The following is a 26049-nucleotide window of genomic DNA, read 5'->3' as shown; positions in this document are numbered from 1 at the left end:
GTTTTGTCCACAGATGTTTCAGAAGCGTCTACCTTGTGTTAGAGCAGCCACTGTAGGACCCCGACAAAAGGGCATGTTTGCCTGTCCATTCTGTATTGTTTCTTCTTCTCTTGGTCAAGACCTTTCTGTACAGAGTTTTCTATCCTTAGTTATATGAAGAGCCTCAGCTTATCCTCGTCAGCTGTAGGAAGGACAAGATAAGTGTTCTCCCCTTTAGTCATCAATTAATCAGAACATCAAGTTGGTGTCTGTATTAGTTCTCCTGATTAGAATTCTATCACTGCAATAAAATATTTGTGACAAATGATTTATAAAGGAGGGGAAGGTTATTTGAACTCCTGATTCTAGAGCTACAAGTCCATAATCATCAGCCCCAAAGCTGTGGGTCCCCTGATGAGGTTGTGTGTGATGGAACAAACTGCTCATATCATGTACCTATGATATACCCACATGCCATGAGGAAGCAAAAGGAAGAAGGAACCAGTTCCTCCAGTCCTCTCCAGGGTCCTCCAGTCCTCTCCAGGGACCTCCAGTCCTCTCCAGGGTCCTCCAGTCCTCTCCAGGGTCCTCCAGTCCTCTCCAGGGTCCTCCAGTCCTCTCCAGGGACCTCCCTGTGACCTAGCATCCTCCCCACTCCCTAAATGTTCCACCACCTCCAAACAGCAGCACAAGCGGGACCAAGCCTTTGTATACCCACACCAAGCAAATACCCTTGAAATGTGGGGCTCCTGGCTTTTAACTTTAGTATTATTTTGAAAGTAGTTATGCCAAGATGTCTGCTGTTATCTGAAGCTCAAGTTGATCATGCATATGTGTATTTATTTGCTGACGTGGCCTTTCTAGCTGAGTTGCGATTTAGTACCTCACAGTGTTACTGGGCCCAGGAAAGGAGCATCGGTTACTCTGTGAATCCACAGCAGTTATAGGTAAAGGAGATAAGGTCAGCCCTTATCTGTTGTATGGGGGCACTGCCCATAGGACAGTGTACAAGGGCAACTGAGGACATGTAAGTCTCTACCCTATCATGTCCTCCAGGGAGGCCATGGCACGCTCCTGGTAAGCTCATGTCCTCCCACTTCCTCCCCAGGGCCAGAGAGAAGCGTGGATGTGACAGATGTCACCAAGCAGAAAGACTGCAAAATGAAGTTGAAAGAATTTGTGGACTATTACTATAGCACCAACCGCAAGCGTGTCCTCAATGTGACCAACCTCGAGTTCTCAGACACCAGGTGACAGACTACTCTGGGTTGGGCCTTGGTGGTTCTGGCTCGGGGTCAGTGTCACTAGTCTTTAGAACTCAGGATGGTGGTGTTGAACCATCCTGCTGTGAGGGCTGCAAGAGCTGGCTCTGAGTCCCGCATGGGGTTCTGGGGTTGTGAAGCCTGGTTTGGGGTTCTAGCCTGGTGTGGGGACCTTGCTTGGGGCTCTGCCCTGGGAGGAGGCTGCAGGGCATGACTTGGTGTCCTACTCTGTGTGGCCTGTTGCTGTCCTGTGAGCTGCCCAGAAATCACCATGAGGCCTTGGTTTTCCTTTCTCTTAAAAACACACTGAAATAATTCAGATGAAATAGGAGTGAAAAGGAAACCACTCCACTCCCAGAGAAAGCCACTGAACGAGTCCCATCCAGAGACATGTGCTCCTCATACATGCTAATGACATGCTGAGATGACACACTGACACATACTTGTGACACACACAAACTCTCAGAAGTATAACACACAAACAGAGAAGCTTAGCACATTGATATACACTCATGACAGACAAACAATGCACACACCCATTCATACTCAAATACTCTCATGCATACCTAGGGGCACACTAAGACACAGCACAATGACATACTCTCATGGCACACTGAGTCAGCACACTGACACACCCATACTCATGGAACAAGATGTAGACACACTCAAGACAGACGTGCTTAGACATTCACACTCAGGAACACTCCGAGACACAGCACTGACATGGTCAGGATACCCACAGCACAGTGGTTGTGTGAATACCCAGCCCCCTCCTGACTGTGACACCCACTGACACCGATTCCATCGCGTACTCCCCGCCACATGTACCGACACCCTGGTGTGCCTATGCTTGCTCTCCTACTCTGCGGCTGCTTTGTGACTCCTTGACTTATGAGGCCACTCACAAATGTCCCAGCAGGTCCTAGGTGTTATTAGTGTGATCCCTATGGGATGGGGTGTCTGTGGGTCAGTTATGCACAGACTCTGCCCTGTCATAAGGCTGAAGCAACAGGACCAGGCTGTGATTCTTGGTAGTGTTTTCATGGAGATGGAGAGATCCCATGTACTGACAGGAGAGACACAGCAAGCCTGGAAGTTGCACTCGTGAAGATCAGGAAGCACAGACAGGGAGAGGAGCCTGGGGGCCGCTGCCTTTGTGGGTCCTAGGCTTCCTCCAAATACATTAAAAACCTATCAGGGTTTGTATTGGTTGTTTACAGAAGGAGACACGAGTTCCCCAAGGGTCACTGAGCAGGGTGGACAGGACAGGTGTGCATCATGCACACTGGCTGTGGGGTCAGCAGAGTTGGAAATAGACGGTGCCTGTCCCACAGGGAGGTAGTCCCCAACGCATTTGCATGGGCCATGTCAGGGTGTGAAAGGAGGTTGGGGACTAGGGTCGAGTCAGGGGTGCTGGAGCCCTACCTAGGAATGGGAAAGGCTAGCTCATATGTAAAATGGATACAGAGGATCAGGTTATACGAGCCTACTGCAGGCAGCCTGGCCAGGGTATATATGGTCTTCAGCAGAGGCAAGGTAGAGACTTGTGGGCTAGGTGTAAAGGCATGAGAGACCCTGTCTGGCCTGAGGCGCAAAGAACACTCATATTGGGTTCTCTGTCACTGACATGTCGCTAAACCCCAGATATATTAGATTAATTTCTGTTGCTGAGGTAAAACGCCATGACCAAAGCAAGCTGGGGAGGAAAGGGTTTATTTCATTTTGTAGCTTTAGTCCATCAGGGAGGGAGCCTGAGGCAGGAACTGCAGCAGAAGCCATGGAGGAGTGCTGCTTACTGCCTTGCTCCTCATGGCTTGCCTTATACATCCCAGGACCACCACCCACAGTGGCCTGGACCTCCCGTATTGGTCATTAGTAAAGAAAATGCCCTACAGGCTCTCCTACAGGCAAGTCTGATGGAGGCGTTTTATCAACAGAGGTTCACTCTTTCCAGATGACTCTGGCTTATGTCAAGGTGAAAAACAAAAACAAAACACCTCTGCCTTTTCCCACCTTCTTTGGAAGTGGCTGATTTGACAGCAGCTAAATGTGACAGGGAGTATATGGACTGCCTGTGTTTGCCCTGGAGAGAGGTGGCCTATCTTCAAATGGTACAGGAGGCTCTGTGTCATGTGTGAGAAGCATTTCTTCTGAGAGTCTTGTGGCACCAACCCCAGTGGGTCACTTTAAAGGCTCATCCCTCTTCCTGGGGCGGAGACAGTCCTCTGTGGCAGCTGCAGCCCCCTGCAGTGGCTGGGCTCCTTCTACCCCCGGAGCCCTTGGTTTACTCTCTATACAGTTAGATGACTGCACAGGGCCTGCGGACTTATGAGGGAGCTTGTGGAAGGGGCTTTGTACTGTTCCTACCTTAGGATGCATTAACAGTGGACGCTCTGGGCTCCATCCCCCTGACCACTCTTCCTTTCATGGCCCCAGAATGTCCAGCTTTGTAGAGCCACCTGACATTGTGAAGAAACTGTCCTGGGTGGAAAACTACTGGCCTGATGATGCATTGCTGGCCAAGCCCAAGGTGACCAAGTACTGCCTGATCTGTGTGAAGGACAGCTACACTGACTTCCACATAGACTCTGGGGGTGCCTCGGCCTGGTACCATGTCCTCAAGGTGAGCCACACCCCTCAAGACATACCTCACCCTTGACTCCCTATTCTCTGTTCTTGGGATTACAGTCCCCTCCAAGCCCTATCTGTGACCAGGAAGTCACCCACTTCCTGCGTAGGGGGATCCTGGGATGGCCAGTTCTGGGGGCAGGAAGTCAACAAGATGTGTATGGCTAGAGGAGCGTCTGGGACTGGGCACATGTGTGTATTTCCCCTTTCTAATGTCCTTAGGGCCCATTAACAACTGGGGGAGGCCTCTGTGTCATCTGGTGTCCCAGTGACATCAGCAGACAAGATGGCGGGTACCTGAGCCTGTCAGGAGGGTTGTGGGGCTTATCACTGGGGCAAAGGGGAAATTAAGAGAACAAGATGTATAGAACAATAGAAACCCTGAGCTCTGGCTTCACTGGCAGCCAACTACTTCTCCAGGCCAGCTATGCTTGAACTGGGGTGGTGGATTCACATACCCATCCTGGCCCTATGAGACTCTGAGGATGCCATCATGACATCTGTTCCCAGAACATGAGTATGGGGCTCTTTCTGCTCTGGGTGCAGAGCCTGGCCTGGACCACACGGGGAAATGATAACTAACATTTAATCCAGTCCAGAAACCCAGAAGCTCTTGAGAACAGCAAGGACTTGCTGGGTGGCAGTGTGTGATTTTATTACCCCTGAGCACACTTGGGATATGTAGTGCCATGGAATCGTGTGTGTACTGCTCCTGACTATTAGACTCACACACCTAGAACCTTCCTAACAGGGAAACTTCCAAAATGCAAAGCAGCATTGCAGGTGGGAGTGGTGAGCCTGAGAGAATGCTTTTCAAGTCAGGACCTGTCACCTGATCCCTGCGGGTTGTAAAGGGCTCCACTCCAGGCCCATTGTCCCCAGCACCTGCTTGACTCTGCTGTCTGCCTCTGTACCCCAGATGCTAATGGGCTGTATGCCCTGGCAAAGAGTCTCTAGCACTGGGCAGACTCTAATCCCTATCCATAACGTTACTGGAACCCTGTGGGCTCTCCATCTATCCTAGTGCTCCCCAGCACCCCATGGTGCCTGCCCCAACCAGAATCCCCAGAAACCCAATGGGCTCTGCCCCACCCAGCATCCTCAGGACCCAGTGGGCTCTGCCCCATCCCAGCATCCTCAGGACCCAGTGGGCTCTGCCCCACCCAGCATCCTCAGTACCCAGTGGGCTCTGCCCCACCCAGCATCCTTAGTACCCAGTGGGCTCTGCCCCATCCCAGCATCCTCAGGACCCAGTGGGCTCTGCCCCACCCAGCATCCTCAGGACCCAGTGGGCTCTGCCCCACCCCAGCATCCTCAGGACCCAGTGGGCTCTGCCCCACCCCAGCATCCTCAGGACCCAGTGGGCTCTGCCCCACCCAGCATCCTCAGGACCCAGTGGGCTCTGCCCCACCCAGCATCCTCAGGACCCAGTGGGCTCTGCCCCACCCAGCATCCTCAGTACCCAGTGGGCTCTGCCCCACCCCAGCATCCTCAGAACCCAGTGGGCTCTGCCCCACCCCAGCATCCTCAGTACTAGACGATTACCTTCCACCTCAGCTGCCCAGCACCAGCTGGGCTCTGCCCCACATCCCTGGTGTTGCAACTCTGCCAGTGGGCTCTTTTTGGCAGGGAGAGAAGATCTTCTATCTCATTCGGCCAGCCTCAGCCAACATCTCCTTGTATGAGCGCTGGCGGTCAGCCTCCAACCACAGCGAGATGTTCTTTGCTGACCAGGTGGATAAGTGCTACAGGTGCACTGTCAAGCAGGGGCAGACCCTCTTCATCCCCTCAGGTGAGTGTCCAGGGCCCGGGGAGACTGGCCATCATGTTCACTGCCTCATTCCTCATGCTGCATGACTGGAGGGTCTTCCTGTCCCTGGCTGCCCCCTTCCCTGGCCTTTCACAGCAGGAGGCCTGTATGCTGGACCTGCCCCAGTCAGCACCAGGTTACCTCAGAGCTATGTGGCCTTGGCATGAGAGACCTAGCTCAGTCAGTAGCTCTGGAGGAGGAGGGCAGGTGTTTGTCCTAAGGAATGCTTAAACTAGAGTAATAAAGTATGCCCTGAGCAGCTGAGGTTGCCAAGTCCTCCTGGGAGGGTGAATCCCAGAACTGAAAATGTCCGATTGGAAAGACTCCTTCTCTCCAGAGTAGCTTGACCACTTTTTGAGAGCAGAGCACAGGCCCACTGTACCATCCAGGAGCTGATCCAGTTGCAGGGTTCCTGGTGATTATGTTTATGGTTTTGCTTAACATCAGGACCCAAAGGGGGCCCCAGAACCTGACTGAACTCAGCCTCTGGCTCTGGCTCCATGGCCTCCGCTTCCCCAAAGGCACCCTCACACTTACTTTGGTAGCCATTAATAGTTCTCTAGATTCTGGCCCCAGCCCCATCTCCTGGAATGACCTGGAGACAAATCTCAGCCTCCAGGGAGAGTGACAGCTCCAGCTCTGTCTCTTCTCACCCCTGTGTGGGCTTCCTCTCCTGACAGCAGGGCTGCCCAGGGCTGTCCTGACCATGTCTCCTTGGCTCCTAGGCCTCAGCTTCTGTCTGTCTGGTACCAGGGTGTTCAACAACCCGTGTTACCTCAGACACACTCCCTCCTCCATCTTCCTCAGAGGTTCCTACCTGGCTCGAGCAGGGAGGAACAATGAGGCAAGGCCTGGGATGGATGGTGGGAGCTGGAGTTCATGGTGAGTGGGGGAGGGGAAGATGGTCATAGCCACAGCTCTCATGTCTCTCCCAGGCTGGATATACGCCACACTCACCCCCGTGGACTGCCTGGCCTTCTCTGGACATTTCCTCCACAGCCTCAGTGTGGAGATGCAGATGAGGTAGGGAGCTCCTGCCATGCTGTCAACCATTGGACCAGGTGACCCAATGGGTACCATGCCATGCTCCTGGCTGGGCCCAGCCCGAGGGTTGCTATGCTGACATCTCTGTGCTAAGGGGAAGGAGGAATGGGTTCATTGGTCTGGGCAAGGGCAAGCCTAGTGGTGGTTTGGCATCGTGAAGGCTGCTGACATCTTTCTTGGAGTATGGCCAGCCTCTCTAGTAACCACAGCCCACTGCTCCCACCCACGGTGGCCGTCACTTTGGGTCACTTTGGCCCCAGTGGGGGAGCCTGAGGTGACTCAGTACCCTGGCTTCTCCCTGTGGCGTGGCCTGCTTGATGCTCCCTGCACTCATTAGTTCTTTTCTGTGGTCTCCAGGGCATATGAGGTGGAAAGAAGGTTAAAACTAGGCAGCCTGACTCAGTTTCCCAACTTTGAAACTGCCTGCTGGTACATGGGGAAGCACCTATTGGAAGCATTCAAAGGTACCTGTCACTCCAGCGTGGGTAATTGAGCCTGCAGCCCTGGCCTTAGGGACATCTTGGCCCTTTGTGAGGCTGGGTCATGACCCTTTAGGACATAAGATAAGAGGGTGTCTGGGGGTTTGGTGTAAGCTCCTACCCACAAGACAGGGCAGAGAGGGGAAAGAGACGCGGCCTGCCCATGGCCCTCTTGGGTAGGCTTCGTGTGAGATGGGAGGAGATGGAAGGTAAATCATTGCCCTGCGGGGCAGTGCCAGGTGGGCAGGCACCCCAGATTCCAAGGAGAACCGTTGGCAGTTGGACGAGTGGCCTGGGGCAGGGGCCTCTTGCTGGGACAGGCTGAGCAGTCACCACACTAACCTATTGTGTCCTTCCCAGGTTCTCACAAGTCTGGGAAACAGCTACCCCCACACTTAGTTCAAGGAGCTAAAATTCTCAATGGTGCTTTTAGGTCATGGACGAAGAAGCAGGTAGGAACAGGGAATGGGCGGGGGAGATACAAGGGTGTGTCCTAGGGAACAAGTAGTGGCACTGTCTCCCCAGGCTGGCCTAAGCTGGCCTGCTAACACTAACCACTATTCCTTGAGGGGTGTGTTGGACAGGTGTAGGTTGTCTGGGCCAGCCTGGGGTCATTGGTCCCAGGGCTAGATTCCCTCAGGAGTTTGGGCAAGGACAACTTTCCGTTACCCTGGAAAGGGCAGGGAGGGCCCCAGGAAGCAGCTGGTGCTTTGACCACACATCTGGATTGGAACAGGAAGTACTAGGGATGCACTCGTGGCTCCTGCCCCTCAGCAGCCACACAGCCGGGCGTGAATGTAGCCTCCTAGCTAACTTGCTTTGTAACCTGGGGATCCCTATCCCTCCTCGTCCTCTCCTGTGATCCTGTGCACTGGTTTCCTCCAGTCCCTCGGTCAAAGGCCACAAGGACGCCAGCTCTCCATTTCTCTCTTGCCTGGGTTGTAGCTATAGAAGGGGAAATGGTCTGTGATATTGTCTTCTACTGGGGACTCTGGCTATTCAGAGCTCCTGCCCACCTGCTACTTGAAGAACAAGGAGTCCCTCTTTCTAGGTCAGAGAGAAAAGTTGGGGGGGTATCTCAGAGGGCACTGAGACAGAGGCCAGGTAGGGAACCATGCCCATGGCCTGTTTCCCTCCATGTGTGGGCCTGGTGGGCGGGTTGCCAGTGTTTTCTGGGGTCATCCTACAGCTACCATCTTCTTGAGACTCAGAGCTGGGACAGTCCAGGGGTCCCGCCCACCTCACCCTAACTGCATGACCATGAAGAGACTGTACCACATCCACTCTGCTGCCTGCCAGCTAGCTGATGGTGGCGTCAGGCAAGGCCCAGGCCTGATGCATTTTCCCACCACAGAAGTGGCTCACAGAGAGCTGCTGCCTTACTGGGCAGGGCCCCAGCATCTCGGGCAGCAGGCCTTGCTCCATGGCGGCCTCGCACCCCACGGGATGGCCCTGGCCCTGCCTGGTGGACAGGGGATGGCTGAGGCGCCAAAGTGGCCAAGTTGGCACTGACCCCACTGTTCCACAGGCTTTGGCAGAGCACGAGGACGAGCTCCCGGAGCACTTCAGGCCCTCACAGCTCATCAAGGACCTAGCCAAAGAGATCAGGCTCAGCGAGGTAAGGTCATGCCAGGGTGACAGACCCCAGGGACGAGGGCCCAGAGCCTGCCATGGAAATTCCTCTGCATTAGCGTTGTGCCCAGGGTATGGACAGTGCGTGGGGAGAAGAGATGAAGGGAGAGAAGGGTGGAGAATCCCGAGTCCAGTCTTTGAGTCCCAGTTCTTCTGACAATGCAGAGCAGATATAAATGTGTCACATGGTGTGGGGCTGTGTGCGCCTTTCTGGGCACACACATGGCTATGAGTCCCCCTGAGACCTGGCATGGTCTAGAGGAAACACAAATGATCCTCTCCTTTTCCCACACCAGAACGCCTCCAAAACTGTCCGACCTGAAGTAAATGCTGTCGCCTCCTCAGATGAGGTCTGTGACGGGGACCGGGAGAAGGAGGAACCACCATCTCCTATTGAGGCTACCCCACCTCGATCCCTCCTGGAGAAAGTGTCCAAAAAAAAGACTCCTAAGACTGTGAAGATGCCCAAGCCATCCAAAATCCCCAAGCCCCCCAAACCCCCCAAGCCCCCCAAAACCCTGAAGCTCAAGGATGGAAGCAAGAAGAAAGGGAAGAAGAACAGGGAGTCGGCCTCGCCCACCATCCCCAACCTGGACCTGCTCGAGGCCCACACAAAGGAGGCGCTGACCAAGATGGAGCCACCCAAGAAAGGAAAGGTGGGTCCTTGAGCTCCTCCCCATCACAGGCTCAGGCACTGCAGCCCCTGCCGGGCCAGACCAGAGGGAACAGCTAGGGTTGACATGTCTTTGCTCTCCTTTGTTACTGGGTGGGGAGGGGAGACCATCTGTCCGGTACAGTATCCAGAGAGTGCAGGATCCAGGGTCTGCCTATAGATAAATCTGCCCAAAGCATGTCCCTGTCTGTGCCACTGGGCCTGCGCATCCAGCCAAAACCCCAGGTCCATCCTGCAGAGCAGTGGGGGCCCAATGGAGAGAGCACAGCACGTTTGTACTGTGGCAGGGGGGGCACCCAGGAGGCCCGCAGGATTGATACAGGGTGGACTTCAGGCAGACACCACCCTGCTTAGGTTTTTCAAGTAATAGAACCAGTCCCTGCCTAAGGCCCTGCAGATATATAAGGCATCTGTTCAAAGAGGACAGTGGGAGAAGGGATTATTATGAGGGCCTGAGCCCATGTGGACACTAAAGGGTCTTATTGAACCCATGAGATTATAGACTGGCTGTGAGATCCTTCCAGGACGCGTACATGGCTCTCCTACATCTTGGGGGCATGTAATATTCCATTGGTGCTGCTCTTCTAGGGCAAGGAGGGAGGGAAGGAGGGAGAGAAGGATGGATGTATGGGTGGGTCAACTGATGGGCAGTGGATGGATGGACAGATGGATAGGTGGGTAAATGGGTGAACAGATGGTTGAGGGGCGGATAGGTAGGTGGATTGCTGGAGAGAAGTGAAAGGCTAAATGAACAGATGAAGGAATGGATGGATGGACGGACGGACGGATGGACGTGCTATGTGTGGACCAGCAGGAGTGGGCCACCGTGCTTCTGTGCCATCTTAACCCAAGCCTATTTATTGTCTCTGTCTTTGGGTCATCACTGCTCTGTTTGCAGACCCCAAAGAGTGTCCTGAGTGTTCCCAACAAGGACACAGTCCACGCACAGAATGACGTGGAAAGGCTGGAAATCCGAGAGCAAACTAAGAGTAAATCAGAGGCCAAGTGGAAGTACAAGGTGAGGGTGGGGTGCAGACCTGTGGTAGGGTGTGTCTGCCTGTCCCCAGGAGGTGGGGCTTGAGGAAAGTCTGTGAGTCTAGAGTGCGCTGACCTCCTATGAACCACCCTCTGTAGACAGTGTGGGTATAATACCGAATATGTCATCTTCTCCATGTTGTCCTCCACTATCTTTCACCTTCTTCATGGTCCCATTTCTGGTCTGTTTCCATTCCCTGAAGCTGGGCAGCATCCCAGGGTGGGTCCTGCATGCTGATGGCTAGCTAGGCCAGCCTTCGCATTTATGAACAGCTTTCTTGGGCATGTTCTGGTCCCTAGTTATACCTACTAACATGGATTGGGATCCTAACCCTCACCCCAGTGAACTCAGGGACAACCTTGCTCTTGCTTTCAGAACAGCAAACCTGACTCTTTACTGAAAATGGAGGAGGAGCAGAGGTTGGAGAAGTCACCCCTGGCTGGGAACAAGGACAAGTTCTCCTTTTCTTTCTCCAACAGAAAACTTCTGGGGTATGTGAGAGCCTGGGTAGGGTAGGGTGAATGCACAGATGTCCTGCGTTACATGCATGTCGCCACACTGCACACACTCCATTCCACACATAACAGATACTGTGCATCATCCTGTGCCACGTAGGCACCCACATCACCTCCAATAGACTCATCTGTCACATGCACACTCCAGTGGACACTCCAAACTGTACTTTCATACCATGCACTCACATGTATATATGATACCACATGCACCAATGCTATCCTTTCCAGACATGCATCCCCCCACACACATACATGTACAGACATTTATATACCCTCATTGCATATCCATTCCATACATATGTAAGTAATACAGTCATCCCACAGACATCGCACATTCTATACACCATACATGCCTCATACTACATACACCTTTCACATCTCACACACACACACACATACACACACACACACACACACACACACACACACACACACACACGTTGGTTGACATTCTAGAGTGGCTGTCTGACCTCCCTCACTGCACTCTATTGCAAGGAGCACCTTTGCTTCTGCTTCCCGAACAATCTGCAGGGTACACAGAGAACACAGCTGTCGTGAGGGCCACGAGGCAGCAGGGCCCTGGCTGCTATGAGTAGGGATTGGGGCGCAGGTCTCTGGCCCAGTGGCCAGTAGGGAAGGACAGCACAAACAGTGAATGCATGACTCCACTCAAGCCTATGGCTGTGATGGAGCCCCGGGAGGGATGTGTGGATCTGGGTGCTGAGGGTCTCGGGAGATGTGTCTCGGGAAGGCACCAGCTTCGGAGCCGGGTGAGCCTCAGCATGGCCACTGAGGCCTCGGTTTCAGTTGTGGGCAGGAAGAGAGACCTCACAGGCACCTGTGTGGCATCCATAATCCCCACACAGTGTAGGGTGGCAAGCGTATCCTGCTGAGGATCCTCATGGCCTGCAGGAATAGCAGCCTCTGCTTCCTCTTCTGAGAGGGAGGGAAGAGCCTGTGGGTGATGGAGAAACAGGGCTGGGGCCAAGTGGAAGTGCTCACAGCTACGTGGACTGAAACCCACACAGGCTTGATTTGATGAGTCTGCTTCTGTCATTTCATTAGAGGTGTCACTCGTGGGTCCCAGAGAAGCTTTCCAGTGACATCAGTTCTATGGCAGGGCCATGTAGTTTAGGATATGTAAATACGATAGACGAGCCTCTAGAGCCATATGTATACACATGCGCACAGGTGTGGTGGTCTGTGTTTTAAGACAGCGGAACGAGAGCCTTCCATGAAGATACTGGAGGCTCCTGTGGCCTGGTGTGCTGTCAGCGTGGTCAGCATTCTGTTTAGCTTGCTGTCCTTCCTACTGAGAAAGTCTGTCCTGAAGGCCCAGAGAGGTCCAAGCCTGATCTACTCATGGGGAAAACACAGCACCCTGCCTTGCCATAGCAGGAAGAGAGATACACAATATTTCATAACCCAGTGGAGGTGTGCTGTGGCTCAGCCCTGTAGAGCTGTTTTGTTTTTTCAAACATAAGTATGTAGAACAAGACACAGGGGCTGGATGTGGTTTAAACTCTGGCAAGGAGGGTTCTTCAGTTGCTTAGTCTTTCTCTGCAGCACTTGACTGTGTATCCTGGGTCTCATACCAGGTGACATGGTGAGGAGGAGGAGGCTGTAGGATTGGGCCATGTCCCCGCCCATGAGTAGACTTCCCACAGTGGAAACTAAGGGTTGCATATTCCCCGACCAGTTGCTTGCCTTCCAAGTGGATGCTTTCTTTCAGGCCCCTGTAAGGTTCTGGTGCCTGCTGGCCTCAGGGCCCTGGGGTCACCCACTGACCTATCCCTTCTACTCTAGCTCCAAGGCCCTCAGGCCCCCGAGCAGCCCTGGTGTGTTTGGGACCCTGCATAGCTTCAAGGAGGACAAGGCCAAGCCCGTGCGTGACGAATATGAGTATGTATCGGATGATGGGGAGCTGAAGATAGATGAGTTTCCCATCCGGAGGAAGAAGAGTGCCCCCAAAAGGGACTTGTCCTGTGAGTGTGCTGGGCCTGGGCAGGAGGTTCCAGGTGGTCTTGGCTAACTCCCTGGAGGCCTCCACTTGACTCCTGTCTGCTGTGCTTTCAGTCTTGTTGGACAAGAAGGAGGCGCTCCTCATGCCCGCCGCAAAGCCAAAGCTGGACTCTGCGGTATACAAGGTGAGCCACGCAGCCGCGCCCTCAGCCTCTGCAGCACGCCCTGCTTGATGTGCAAGGGCGTCACCCTCACCCTGTCCATGGACTGGGCTCAGCTCTGGGGTTGGCACAGGAAGGACAAGGTCTTGCTCAGTCCTTGGCACCAGGGCTAGCTGCCCCCTTGGGCCTGCTTCCTGGGAGAGAAATGCAGCAAAGCGTGTCCCCAGGAAAAGGGGTGACAGGGAGTGGTTCCTCGCCAACAGGGCTCTTACACTCTGATGAACTCCAAGGCTGGCTTTCTAGGGGAAAAGGGTTATTGCTGAGGCCCCATGTTTCTTGGGGGAGCCCAGAAAGAACATGGACCACATGCTGGAGTAAGCTTATCCAGGCCAGAGGGTTTTAGTCACTGTGTCCTGATGGAATTCTGGGGCTTCCTCTGGAAAAGCAGTATAGGGTGTGAAGACAACTTTAACCCTAGGAGAGACTTGGCACCCACGCCTGACTCATGGGGGTCTCAGCCGTTGCATGAGCCCGAGACTATGGTTAGAACAGAGCTCCTTAAAACCCCAACCCCCAGTGCCCTGCCCTGACTGCTGCTCTGTCCCTGGCTCCGCAGAGTGACGACTCCTCTGAGGAGGGCTCTTTGCACATCGACACGGACACCAAGCCAGGCCGCAACGCCAAAGTCAAGAAGGAGAGCGGGAGCTCTGCGGCAGGCATCCTGGACCTGCTGCAGGCCAGCGAGGAGGTCGGGGCCCTCGAGTACAACCCCAACAGGTGGGCCCTGGCTGCATCCTCTAGCGCTCAGAGAGCTGGTTGTAGAGAGCTGGGCTTGTGGAGCAGCCAGGCTAGGCTTCATTTCACTCAATTCACACGTTGTTGATTTGGGTTTTAAGCACTTGATGGTTGTTTATTTCCCATTGAAACTTTAGTGGCATTCCCAGGTGTGACACTGACAGGTGACTGAGGGAGCACAGCCTGCTCTCCCTAACACACGGAACAGCAGTTCCTTCCAACCCCCTAGTCTCATGGCAGCTTTGGACTCCAACTGTATATAGTTGAGGAAACTGGGTTCAAGGAACTAGCCTTCTCATGGTCCCACAGCTTGGAGGCGGCAGAGGCAGGCCCAGGCTCTGCATTGTACTTGGTGTTTTTACTCTTTGGAGGCCTGCCATCCAGCTCCCAAACCAATACATGGAGACTTGTTCTTAGTTATGAAGGCCTGGCCTTATCTTGGCTTGGGTTTAGCCAAGCTTTCTAACTTAAATTATCCCATTTCTCTTTAACTACATTTTGCCTCTGGACTTTTTTACCTTTCTTTATTCTACATATCTTTTCTTCCGTGTTACTCCATGGCTGGATGTGTGGCTGGGTGGGTGGCTGACCCGTGGAATCTTCCCTCCTTCTCCTCTCATTCCTCTCTTCTGTTTTTTACCCTAGATTTCTCCTCCTATTTATTCTCTGCCTGGTAGTCCCATCTATTTCTCTTTCCTCCCCAGCTATTGGCCATTTAGCTCTTTATTAGACCAATCGGGTGTTTTAGGGAGGCTATACAGAGTTAAACAAATGCAACAGAAAAAAACTGCAACACATCTTTACATCATTAAACAAATGCTCCACAGCACAAACAAATGTAACACATCTTAATTCCACAACACTGGATTGACCTGACTCAGGAGCCCAACTTGGGGTTGCTAAAGAGTTGTTGGGTGCTGGGCTATGTCTACTGGTGCGTGCCAGTCCCTCATGGTCCCTCATATTCAGGAAGGCGAGTCCCATAGGCCCTCTTGGGTGCCTGAGTAATTTTTAGATGACTGCTTTGGGCAACGGCTCACACTGGCTCTAAGGCTGCTCTGTCAAGAGGAGGACTGGGTCAGGCCTCCTTGTAGATGGCACGACGATCCCGGTAAGGTGAATTAAGGGCTTGATTGAAACAAGCTGTTGCTAAATGAGTTGGCCATATTTTATTTCATAGATTGCTGTTTTGAATGCAATATCATATTCACAGCCAGCCAGCCTCAGGCTCTTTCCTAGTGGGAGAGAAGCGTGAAGGGAGCGGTATGCATGGCTTTGGGCTCAGGATCCTGGCTCAGCCTGGCATGATGCAGCGAGAGGCCTGCTGGCCCTCATTGGTGAAGCCCGGGTGTGGCCTCTTCCCTGTTGGAGGTGACAGCCCCTCCACATTCCAGACTGAGGCCCTGTGCAGGATTTCACATAGTCTATGGTGGGAGGAAGTATGTGCTCGCTAACACTTCAATGATTGCTCTCGAGGTTAGAGAGGCTCCCCTCACCCCATACCCTCAATGGAAAGGCTTAGGAAACTGGAACATGGGGATGAACCCAGCACCGCCCAGGATGAGGGTAGACAGGGCCTTGCTCTTAGTCATCAGGTACCTCGATATGGGTGCTGTGGAGAGGGAACTCTGGGTGGCATGGAGATGGAACACAGATGGGGCCCTGTGAGCCCTTATCTATGAGGCCAGGAGGGGGATGTCTGCTAATGAGAAACCAGAGCTGCCATGGCCCTGTGCCCCAAGTCTGGGGAGAGTGCTCCGCAGACACCCATGTGTCCTCGCACACGTGCCTGCTGTGCCTGCCGGAGCCTCAGAGGCCAGCCAGCCCGCTCAGCCTGCCGCGGGCAGTTCCTCTCCCAAAGTCTCCCATTTGGAGCATAGGTCAGTTTTTGATGGTCCATTTGCTCTGTTTTAAGTACTGACTGTTTGGAGAGAAAAAAAAAGCTGAAGAAAATATGTTAATTTCTTGTGGATGGTTTGCTTGGTGTTTACCGCTATGGGCAAAGGAGGGGATTTGGGCATGGTAATTGGGGGATTAAAGTATTATTTTCCATGCTGACTGGTTAAACTCTGATCATTGATTCTCCAGCAACCTTGCAGATAGACAGGCCAGCTGGGTCTGGAGTCACCCAGATGGCAAGGGTTGGCAGCGCATGTCTAAGTGGGCTCTCAGTGGGGTCCTGCCATCAGTATTTAGGACACTCACGGTAGATGTCTTGGTATTTCCCTGTGACTTGCGTTTAGGGTTTGGCGCCCAGAGAGTATAAGGTGATCTATCTGTTGTGCTGCTCAGAGAAGTCCATGAGACAGGCACGGCTGCACAGTTCCAGGGCAGCTTCTGGCCTACGAAACAGCCCAGGCATCTGCACAGGGCAGGGCAGGCTTTACGGGGTGGCTCCAGCATTGCTTTCTGCAGAACTCAGGTCTATGCGACTTGGTCTTCCATCATGACTTCAGTCTAGGAGGCAGCTTTTGTAGAGGGTTGTGGGGACAGTGGCTTCCCTCTCCTCCTCGGGCTCAGGAAATGTCCCTCGGTCCTCGGGGCATTAGCCTAGGAGATAGCTTTTGTCCAATCTTGCCTGTCCAGCCCCAGTGGGACTGTTCCATCTCTCTGATCCCCCCCTTTAGAGCCTTTGTCTCTAGAATCCTTGTGCTTCTGAGCAGTGGCTTTTCTAGGTCCCTGCTAGAGCTTCTGCCTGGGTGGTCTGCCCACCTCTGCCTCACATGTGCGTCATCTTGAGCAAGTGGAAGGAAGCATGGAGGGGCCCCTGGCTGCACACTGCTGTGCGCTCTCATTGTCACTCATCACCACTCGGGCCCTGGACTTGCCGTGCGATCATCCCCTAGCACACCGTCTTCTCAGAGGCTGGGGTGCTGCTCCTGCAAAACTCTTTCTAAAGGTGCTCCAAAAACTTGGACGTGGTTCCCAGATATGCAAGGGAGAAACTGGAGGCACACGGACTTTGATGCAAGAGTCTCAGGAGAAAAGGGACCAAAAAGTGCAGGGTGGGGACAGTGGGATCTTACGTGCCTCTAGTGTGGACCATGCTGGACTGCGTAGGTGGCTGATGTAGCCGGTACCCCTGGTGCTGGTACAGTCTTTCTTCACCAGCTGGAGTAAGCCATTCTTTCTATGCGGGGCTCAGCTACAGGGCTGCTGAGCTAGACTAAGTACCAGAAAATCCCCAGAGGAAACTCCCACTGGGCCAGGTCATCATGGAGCCATGGGAAGTGTGGCTCTTTGCCTGGCCATCATGTGGACATTTGGACTTTGTGTGAGACCCTGACCTGGACTCTCCTGGCAGGGAGTAGGTGTGGGCAATTTTAAAGCTATCCAGGTGTGTGGGGGGGCATTATTTTCAGGCATGGGACTTTTGTTTATGCTGCATTTGTTTAACTCTGTGAAGCTGTGCTACTGTGCCTGTCTAAAACACCTGGTGGTCTACCTAATGAAGGGCTGAACAGCTGATAGCAAGGCAGGAGCAAAGATAGACAGGGCTGGCCGGCAGAGAGGAGAAATAGCAGGAGGAACAAGAAAGAAGCAGCAGCAGGAGAACAGGAGAGGACGTCAGGGATCAGCCACCCAGCCACACAGCAGTCCTTGGAATAAGAGAACAGGAAAAACCTAGAGGCAAAAGGTAGACGGAATAATCTAAGTTAAGGAAAGCTGGCAAGAAACAAGCCAAGCTAAGGCCGGGCATTCATAACTAAGAATGAGCCTCCATGTGTGATTCATTTGGCAGCTGGGTGGAGGGCCCCCCAAAAAGAGAAAAAGCCTCTTACTACATAGGTGGCTGTAGCTTAGACAGGAGGGAAGTCTAGGCTGGAGGGGGTGAGCAGGCTGTGCCAGCACAGGGCACTGAGGAAGCAGGAGCTAGATCCTGTGGAAGGTCTTACTGAGCCTGTGGAGACCACCCAGGAACTGCCCCAACCTAGCCCCAAGAGTCTTTGCAGTCTGGCAGCAGCCAGCCCTCAGGTCTATGGGATAACGATGAGCACTGTGCCCTGAACCTAGGTTGGGATGCTCTTTTTGGAAGGCAGGGCACCAGTGCAGCCCAGTAGAGAAGGAAACAAGGAGTCGGCAGGATGAAGATGGAACCCCGGGGGCAGTCCTGCAGGCTAGAAGAGAGGAAGACTGGGTTCAAGAGAAAGCTTGCAAGTCTTCATGGAGGGACACAGAGAGAATCCTGGCTGAGCTGAGGCGTGGCTGTGCCTAACGGAGAAGTGTATTGTCACAGATGTAGATATGGGCGTGCATACAGGTGTACATGGTGAGGGTGCAGGGCTGAGTACAAGTGTAGATGAGGGCAGTGTGCAGGTGTTGATGGAGGTGTCGTTCAGATGTAAATGAGTGTGTAGGTATAGATGAGGGTGGGGTGCAGGTATATAGGGGTGTGGGTGCCGGTGTGGGTGAGGGCATAGGTGTCGGTGAGGGTGTGGATTCGTACTTGGGCATGGATCACCGTGGGACAGAGTGTTGTGGGAGAGAAATGAGAACTTGTCCATGTCAGTGTAGGAGTGAGGAGAAGGAATGTCCCTGGCTGGGACTGAGGTCAGGGTCAGCCACGAAAGGGCAGAGAGCTGGCAGGGTGTAGGAGTCGGAGAGCTGAGCCTCTGGCCAACTCAGGCTCTGAGAGCCAGTGTATGGCGATGTAAGGGCTCATGCGTCCACCTCCTGCGCATTTGCCTGCGTCCCATCTCCATCCCAAGGCCTCTTTCTCTCCCCGCAGTGTGGCTGAGTGGACAGAGGGGCTGGCCAAGCCTTTCCCATGGCTAAGTCACCAGCCCATGCATGTTAGTGTGTCATCTGCTGGTTGTCACACCAGGTGTGTGTGCAACCCTGGGCTCTGGGCTACAGTTACAGCACCTTGAACTACAAATTGTGAATGGTGGGCTACAGGCTCTAGTCTGTGATCCAGATGTCCTGGGCTGTGGGCCAAGGGCCATGGCTGAGTGCCTGTTGTCTCTCTGTGTCCCCAGCCAGCCCCCTGCCTCCCCCAGTACACAGGAAGCCATTCAGGGAATGCTGTCCATGGCCAACCTACAGGCCTCTGACTCCTGCCTGCAGACCACATGGGGCACCGGCCAGGCCAAGGGTGGTTCCCTGGCAGCCCATGGCGCCCGGAAGAATGGTGGTGGCAGCAAAGGCACGGGCAAGCGCCTGCTGAAGAGGACTGCCAAGAACAGTGTGGACCTGGAGGACTACGAGGAGCAGGACCACCTGGACGCCTGCTTCAAGGACTCAGACTATGGTGGGTGTGCTGCAGGGCAGGGATGCTGCCAGTAGGCGGCAGCACTGTCTAGGAGCAGGTCAAGGAGGCCCATGATACAAAGCCCAGACTGTAAAAAAATGGGCTGGGCTGTGGTGGTGCATGCCTTTAGTTCCAGAACCCTGGAGACACAGACAAGGCAGAGCTCTGTGCTCTGGGCCAGCCTGGTCTATGTAGTGAATTCCAAGCTAGCCAAGGCTACACAGTAAGACCCTGTCTCAAACAAAACAAAGCATGACCCTTTGGTGGCCTGGGTAATTACAGCCATGGTCCATTTCAGAATGACTTCCCTGTTCACCCCTCCCCCAGCCCTGGCCACTTGTCATGTTCTTCAGGGCTCTGCGGATCTGTTTTAGACACATCATCTATAAATGGATCGTGTAACATGACACTTTGTGGGTCCATGCATACTGTGGCATGTGCCAGAATTCCTTCCTTTTGCAGACTGTGTAATGTTCTTTCCTCTGTGTAGGAAGTGTACTACAAGTCCATGCATACACTCATCCCTGGGCCCTCGGCCTCTTCTTTTGGCTGCTGTGGACATGTGGGTACAGGCTCCTCTTGGGGCCTGTTCCCTCGTCCCTTTGCTGTGTTTCTGAGAGGGCCCTGCCAGAAATACCGAGGCCCAAGGATGACCCTGCAGCCATTTGAGAGGGTCAGAAACCCACAAGTCTCTGGCCTCCTGCCATGGGCACAGCCACCAGGTAGAATCTGCCTGACTTAGGCACCTGATTTCTTCACCCCAGGGAACATTGCAGCAGGGTTGCTGCTCCGGCCTCCTCATCCCCAGGGCTGACGTGGGTTTAGTCCAGTGCCTTCCTGGTGGCCAGAGGCTGGGGTTGACTGATCTAGGCCCCTGTGAGAGCTCCTGAGATAGGGCTCTGCCCTGCAGCTGCTGCAGACCCAGGCCCCGTGGTGTGTGTGCGCTCTACTCTGATAGACGGACCAGCGGCAAAGTCAACTCCTGCCTCTACTCCCTTTGGGGGTGTGGAGTGCTGGGCCCTACTGCCACCTACAGAATCACCAGTATTGAAGGTGTCTCAATTGTCCTCATTGGTCAGGGTGCCCCTGAGCCAGGGAAGCTCCCCAATGGCCGTGTAAACTACTAGGCGGGTTCCTTCTCCCAGTCTGCTAGGAGGGCCTTGGGGCATCGGCCATGGTGGGATTAGCCTAGTTGCCTCAGTTTCTCACTCCCCACTGTAGCAGCCTCCAGAAGGACCGCATGTCTCCGGCTCCTGAAGCAGCTGTGAAGAGCGCTCCCAAGTGACTGAGGGCTTTCGGGCACCAGGCCAGCCTAGGGTGGGTGTGGCTGGCAGCCTGTACACACGTGCTCCTGCAAGGCGTAGGTGCCCTTGCTGTGGAAGCTCCAGTTACACAGCCAGTCTGAGAATCTAAGGGCAGATCTGGAGCCACCGCTCGGGAAGGGCCCTGGGCCTCTGTGGCACCAGCCCCTTCCCAGCCCTGGCTGCACCCAAGCACTCAGGGGCCTGCTCTCCTCTTGCCTCCTTTAGTTTACCCCTCACTGGAGTCTGACGAAGATAACCCTGTCTTCAAGTCCCGGTCCAAGAAGAGGAAGGGCTCGGATGATGCCCCCTACAGCCCCACAGGTAGAGCTGGGCTGGGGGCTGACACGTGGCCACCGAGGGCATAGGCATGGCTCTAGGCGTGCCCAGGGGAGATTGGTCAGTTCCCCATTGGGCCCCGACTGGGCCTCTGCTTTGTGTGTTGGAACCTCTGAGCCTAGACCTTACTCTCGAACCTCCCTACTTGGGCCCCTCCTCTCCAGCACCCTCGGTTAGAACATCTAGAAGGGGCACCAGACAACTGCTGGGGTGGCGGGTGGGATCAGGCATGTTCACCTTTTAAGGTCACCCATCTACCTGGCTTCCCCTGCCGGGTGTGCTGGGCCTCCTACACTGGCTCATAGATACCTCAGCATGACACCATCCCGGGGGGGAGAGGATGTGACATAGCTTCCCATGCAGCAAGTTAAGATGCTTGTGGTCCTTCAGAATCAAAGACGGTCGGGGGCTGACAGGCCACCACTTCCAGAGCCTAATTGGTTGGCCTTCCCCCTTGTCATCCACAGCCAGGGTCGGCCCATCGGTGCCAAGACAGGACAGGCCTGTGCGTGAGGGGACCAGAGTGGCCTCCATTGAGACTGGGCTGGCAGCTGCTGCAGCCAAGCTGTCCCAGCAGGTGAGGAGAGTGAGGGCTCTTCCAAGAGTAAGTCTCTATTGTGTGAAGTTAAGCTGGTCTCCAGCCTCTGCCCCTGTGTGGAGACTGCCAGGGCTGGGGACTGGCAGGCAGGAGAGTGGTTCCAGATTCTGAGCAGGTACCGGGGAGCCTGGAACACAGCCCCTTACTCCAGACAGGCACCTCTCACTAAAATATGGTTGCTCTCTGGTGCCCAGGACGCCCTCACTAAATGCCTCTGGGGACCCCTTCCATTCCCAAGGGTCCCGGTACTTTTAAGCGGTGCCCACAGGCAGGAGCTGGGGCCTGTCTCCACCTGCTCCTCTCATCTGATTGGCCGTCTCTTGGTAGTACTCACAGTGGGCTCCCCTGGGCCAGACTTTCTGCCTTGGGCTTGGTGGGAGAGGCCCCCCAGCCGCTCTCCTCGGTGCTCCCTACCTGGTGGAGGTCGGAGCCCCTTAAGCCTGCTTCTGGGTGGAGGCTGAGCTGGCTGCGCCCCACTGTGGTTACCTGAGGCAGCCAGCGGGCAGCACACTCCCACACTTTGTTCCTAGGAGGAGCAGAAAAACAGGAAGAAGAAGAACACCAAAAGGAAGCCGACTCCTACCACTGCCTCCCCCTCCATCTCCCCCTCCACCTCCGCGTCCACCTCCACGGGTACCACCCCGGCCTCCACCACCCCGGCCTCCACCACTCCGGCCTCCACCACTCCGGCCTCCACCACCCCGGCCTCCACCACCCCGGCCTCCACCACCCCGGCCTCCACCACCCCGGCCTCCACCACCCCGGCCTCCACCAGCACAGCCAGCAGCCAGGCCTCACAGGAGGGCAGCTCACCCGAGCCCCCGCCCGAGTCCCACAGCAGTAGCCTGGCTGACCATGAATATACAGCAGCCGGCACGTTCGCAGGGGCCCAGGCTGGCCGTGCCTCCCAGCCCATGGCCCCTGGAGTCTTTCTCACACAGAGGCGGCCTTCTGCATCATCCCCCAACAACACTGCTGCCAAAGGTACCCCTTTGTCCTGTCTGCCCCTGCCCTTAGGAAGCACACTGCAAGGGAATTCTGGCCTCGGGAAGGCAGGGGCTGGGCATCTGAGACAGTTGTGTCCATACTTCTGTATGGCCCCCGCCCTTCACACAGCGGTTGCTGCTGGCCTACTCAGTCATGTGAAAGAAATAGGCTACAGTCAGGAGACGCGGCCTGAGCAGGGTTCAGTGATTGCAAACTTCAGAACTAGTCCTCAGCTCAGGACTCTTGATAGGCATATGGTCAGCCATTTGCCACAGGTGAAGCTCGGGTGTGATGTGAGCCAGGCTTGGGGGTTGAGCCCCTCTGTGGGTTAGTGTCATACCAGCCAGGCCTTGTGGTACCCCTGTTGTAGCCTCTTTCATTCCAGCCTGGGCCTAATGGCCAGAGTTTGGTGACAGTGTTACTTACTGGTGGCATTTGAGATGGCCCTGTTACCAGGGCGTGGGGCCCAGGGTGGCCTCACATCCTAGCCATACCATCCTGAACCAAGTCCACAATGGTCTCTGTACCTCCAAGCGCTTTGGCTCCACGAAGGACTTCTGAGCCCAGGGCCCAGCCTAGCTGGCTGATTTTATAGAGATGGGTGGGGCTTAGGGGGCCTGTGGGGTCCCATTCTTTTCCAGCCTAGCTGGCTGATTTTATAGAGATGGGTGGGGCTTAGGGGGCCTGTGGGGTCCCATTCTTTTCCAGCCTAGCTGGCTGATTTTATAGAGATGGGTGGGGCTTAGGGGGCCTGTGGAGTCCCATTCTTTTCCAGCCTAGCTGGCTGATTTTATAGAGATGGGTGGGGCTTAGGGGGCCTGTGGGGTCCCCTTCTTTTCTAGCCTAGCTGGCTGATTTTTATAGAGATGGGTGGGGCTTAGGGGGCCTGTGGGGTCCCATTCTTTTCTAGCCTAGCTGGCTGATTTTATAGAGATGGGTGGGGCTTAGGGGGCCTGTGGGGTCCCCTTCTTTTCTAGCTATCACTCTTGATTTTTTTTAAATCTCTCCTCACCTCTGCAGGAAAACGTACAAAAAAGGGCATGGCCACCGCCAAGCAAAGGCTTGGAAAGATCTTGAAGATCCATCGGAATGGGAAACTGCTCCTCTAAGGCTTGGGAAGCCAGGATCCTTCTGCTCTGCTCAGGACCCCCGGAGCCCCGCTACATCAGCCCCTCCCAGGAGGGTGGCTATGCCGCCCGGCCCAGGGAGGGCCTTGCCTCCTCCCAGCCACCTCTCCCCAACACAAGCATCTGTCCCTTGAGCAGGTGGAGCGAGCGGAGCATGGCCGTCCCTTGTTGTGAACACGGACATTCTTTCTCAAGTTGCTTAGAGTGACCAGTTCCTGAAAGGGGCCCTGCCAACTTGAGTACCATTCCAGTTTCAGGACAGCCTCCAGGCACCCCACCAGAGCCTGGTGACCTCTACAGCTCTGCCTGGGAGCATGAGGCCTTCAAGGAAGGTGTGTGGTGAGCCACGCTCACCAGCCCGAGTCCGAGCTGGCCCCAGGCTGGCAGCCTCCAAAGGCGTAAAACAAGGCAAAGGACACAGAAAGAGAGGATCTGTGGGGTATCGGATGTCCCCTCCCTCCTCTTCCTGAGTGAGTCTTTACAGCACTTGGCCAGTGAGGAGAGGTCGCCCCAGCTCCCTGACTGGCAGGTAGCAGGCTAGATAGTGGGTGTCACACCCCAAATGCCTGGGGACTTACGGGGTTGTCAGGACCCACAGTTAGGTTGGCGTGTTAGTGGGTGGAGGAACCACTGTGGGGTCACAGAGGAAGGGTGACAGCTCAGCCACGTCTTAGGGTCCGGGGGACCCAGGCTAAGCCACGTGGAGGGGCCCCACTCTGGAACAGCACTTCTAGGCCAAGGCACCCTGCCCTGAGTGGGCAGACAGGTGGGCAGGGCCACAGGGCTGGAGCCAGCATGGCAGCGCTTGTCTGAGCCCCGGGGTGGCATCATGAGCATGGGTCTTCCCAGGTGGCGTGTCTACCCATCGACACTGAGGGGCTGGGTTTGTTTCTCAGGCAATCCTGTATTTTCATTTTAGATGTATTTCCGGAAGCATATTTTTCATAGAATGTAGCGTGTAAATAGCTTTTTAAATGACTTTTTTTATAAGAGCGAAAGTATCTCTAGGAATTTCTTTCTATAGAGTCCTTCATTAACCTTTATACGAGTTTTTGCTCCCCCCTCCCCCTGGCTCTGATGGACAGTCGGGTTCTGGCCCCACCCCCTTTTCTTTCCCTCCTTTCCTTTTGTTACTCTTCTTATTTTCCTCTTAGGAACTAAGGTATTGCCTGAAAAACAACGGCGCCTGCGCAGCCTTACACTCTGTCTTTCAGAGCGGATAGTACAGATCCCCTTCCCACACGCCCGAGGCCGCATCTCCAGTCTCACACCAGCTCCTCGCTCTCCTTCTTGTATGACGAGGGGTCGGGGATGCACTTATTTTACTAGCACCTTGTGAAGTATTTGTGTTTCGTGATGCTGTAATTTATTAATGTTTGTAGCTTTTTATATTTGTACATTTCTTATGAGGTTTGTTTCTACACCCGTTACCTGGATGTGTTGTCCATGAGGAGATGCAGCTTGGCGGAGGCCTTATCCACTCCCACTTGACCTGTTTGGAGGGACACCGTCCCCAGGGCCCGGGGCTGGGAGAGGGGCATCTTGCGGGCCCCAGGCTTACTCAGAACTGGTGTTTTTAAAGTTTCCTTGACCCCATCCTTGTGAACATTTCTATAATCTTAACCCGGGCATCAAGCTGTTCTCTCTCCTTTTTAATTTTATTATTATTTTGGCGACATGTACATTTCTAACAAAGTTTATCGTGGCTATTAAAGTGTTCTATTTCCCAGTTCATATTACTCTTGTATCGAGTCCATGAGGTCTAAGGCAGCTTAGACCAAAGTTTTAAAAAAGTAAAAATATTTCAGGTTTTGTACAGAAGCATGTCTTTGTCGTACTTGCCTCCTGCCCACCCTTCTGTCACCCTATGGGGCACGTGAAGATGGGACCAGCTCCCCTGCCTGGGCTGTGGGTGCCACACTCCCCAGGGACAGCCTCAGACTGCGCTCCGAAGCCACCATGCCTCCAAATGTCAAGCAGGAATGTGCGTTCAGAAGCGTTCTCAGGGTCCCCAGGGAGCCTGAGACTAGCCCTGTGACCCAGTCAGGGCGCGGTGAGGAGACCTCCAACCCTCCCTGTGCTCCACTCTGCGAGGCTCACGTGACTCCAGTGGGCTCTGGCCAGGGGCATCCCTTATTGATGTTATCTGCAGCAAGCCAACGGCAGCCGCCCTTCCCAGGCCATTCCCTAAGACGTCGTCGCGGACGTCCATTGTGGGGGTGGCGTGGTTCAGCAGGGCTCAGTTCCCTTTGGGGAGGAGGCCGATGGCGACAGGCGAGCAGCCACAAGAGCAGGTGTGTGAGAAAGCAGCTCTGTGCTGGCAGGAAGTGACCCAGCCACTGCCGCACCCTGCTGAGCAGGCCCCTGTGCCCTCCCAGCCCCACACACACCTGGGCGTCACCCAGCGATGGAGACCAGAGCTGGACATGGATGGGTTTCCATTGTTTAGAGAAGGAACTAAGAGGCCAGC

General features: G+C 54.6%; 1 protein-coding gene across 1 annotated transcript in view; it reads left to right on the top strand.

The window, feature by feature from the left end:
- Positions 1-25400, top strand: part of Phf2 (PHD finger protein 2) — a 72224-nt gene extending 46824 nt beyond the window's left edge. Inside the window, exons 5-22 of the mRNA XM_040755944.1 lie at positions 1088-1229; positions 3678-3864; positions 5499-5661; positions 6615-6702; positions 7081-7187; positions 7563-7654; positions 8731-8820; positions 9131-9490; positions 10406-10525; positions 10919-11034; positions 12865-13043; positions 13135-13205; positions 13798-13958; positions 18956-19227; positions 20757-20852; positions 21335-21444; positions 21996-22449; positions 23473-25400. Coding sequence (XP_040611878.1) covers positions 1088-1229; positions 3678-3864; positions 5499-5661; positions 6615-6702; positions 7081-7187; positions 7563-7654; positions 8731-8820; positions 9131-9490; positions 10406-10525; positions 10919-11034; positions 12865-13043; positions 13135-13205; positions 13798-13958; positions 18956-19227; positions 20757-20852; positions 21335-21444; positions 21996-22449; positions 23473-23561 — 2897 coding nt within the window. The 3' untranslated portion in view covers positions 23562-25400. The remainder of the gene's footprint in view (positions 1-1087; positions 1230-3677; positions 3865-5498; positions 5662-6614; positions 6703-7080; positions 7188-7562; positions 7655-8730; positions 8821-9130; positions 9491-10405; positions 10526-10918; positions 11035-12864; positions 13044-13134; positions 13206-13797; positions 13959-18955; positions 19228-20756; positions 20853-21334; positions 21445-21995; positions 22450-23472) is intronic.
- Positions 25401-26049: the final 649 nt, after the last annotated feature.

The sequence above is a fragment of the Mesocricetus auratus genome, unplaced genomic scaffold (genome assembly GCF_017639785.1).
Source record: "Mesocricetus auratus isolate SY011 unplaced genomic scaffold, BCM_Maur_2.0 Super-Scaffold_100013, whole genome shotgun sequence".
Classification (NCBI taxonomy): Eukaryota; Metazoa; Chordata; class Mammalia; order Rodentia; family Cricetidae; genus Mesocricetus; species Mesocricetus auratus.
The sequence above is the reverse complement of the archived record's forward strand: the minus strand, read 5'-3'. Positions and strand labels throughout refer to the sequence as shown.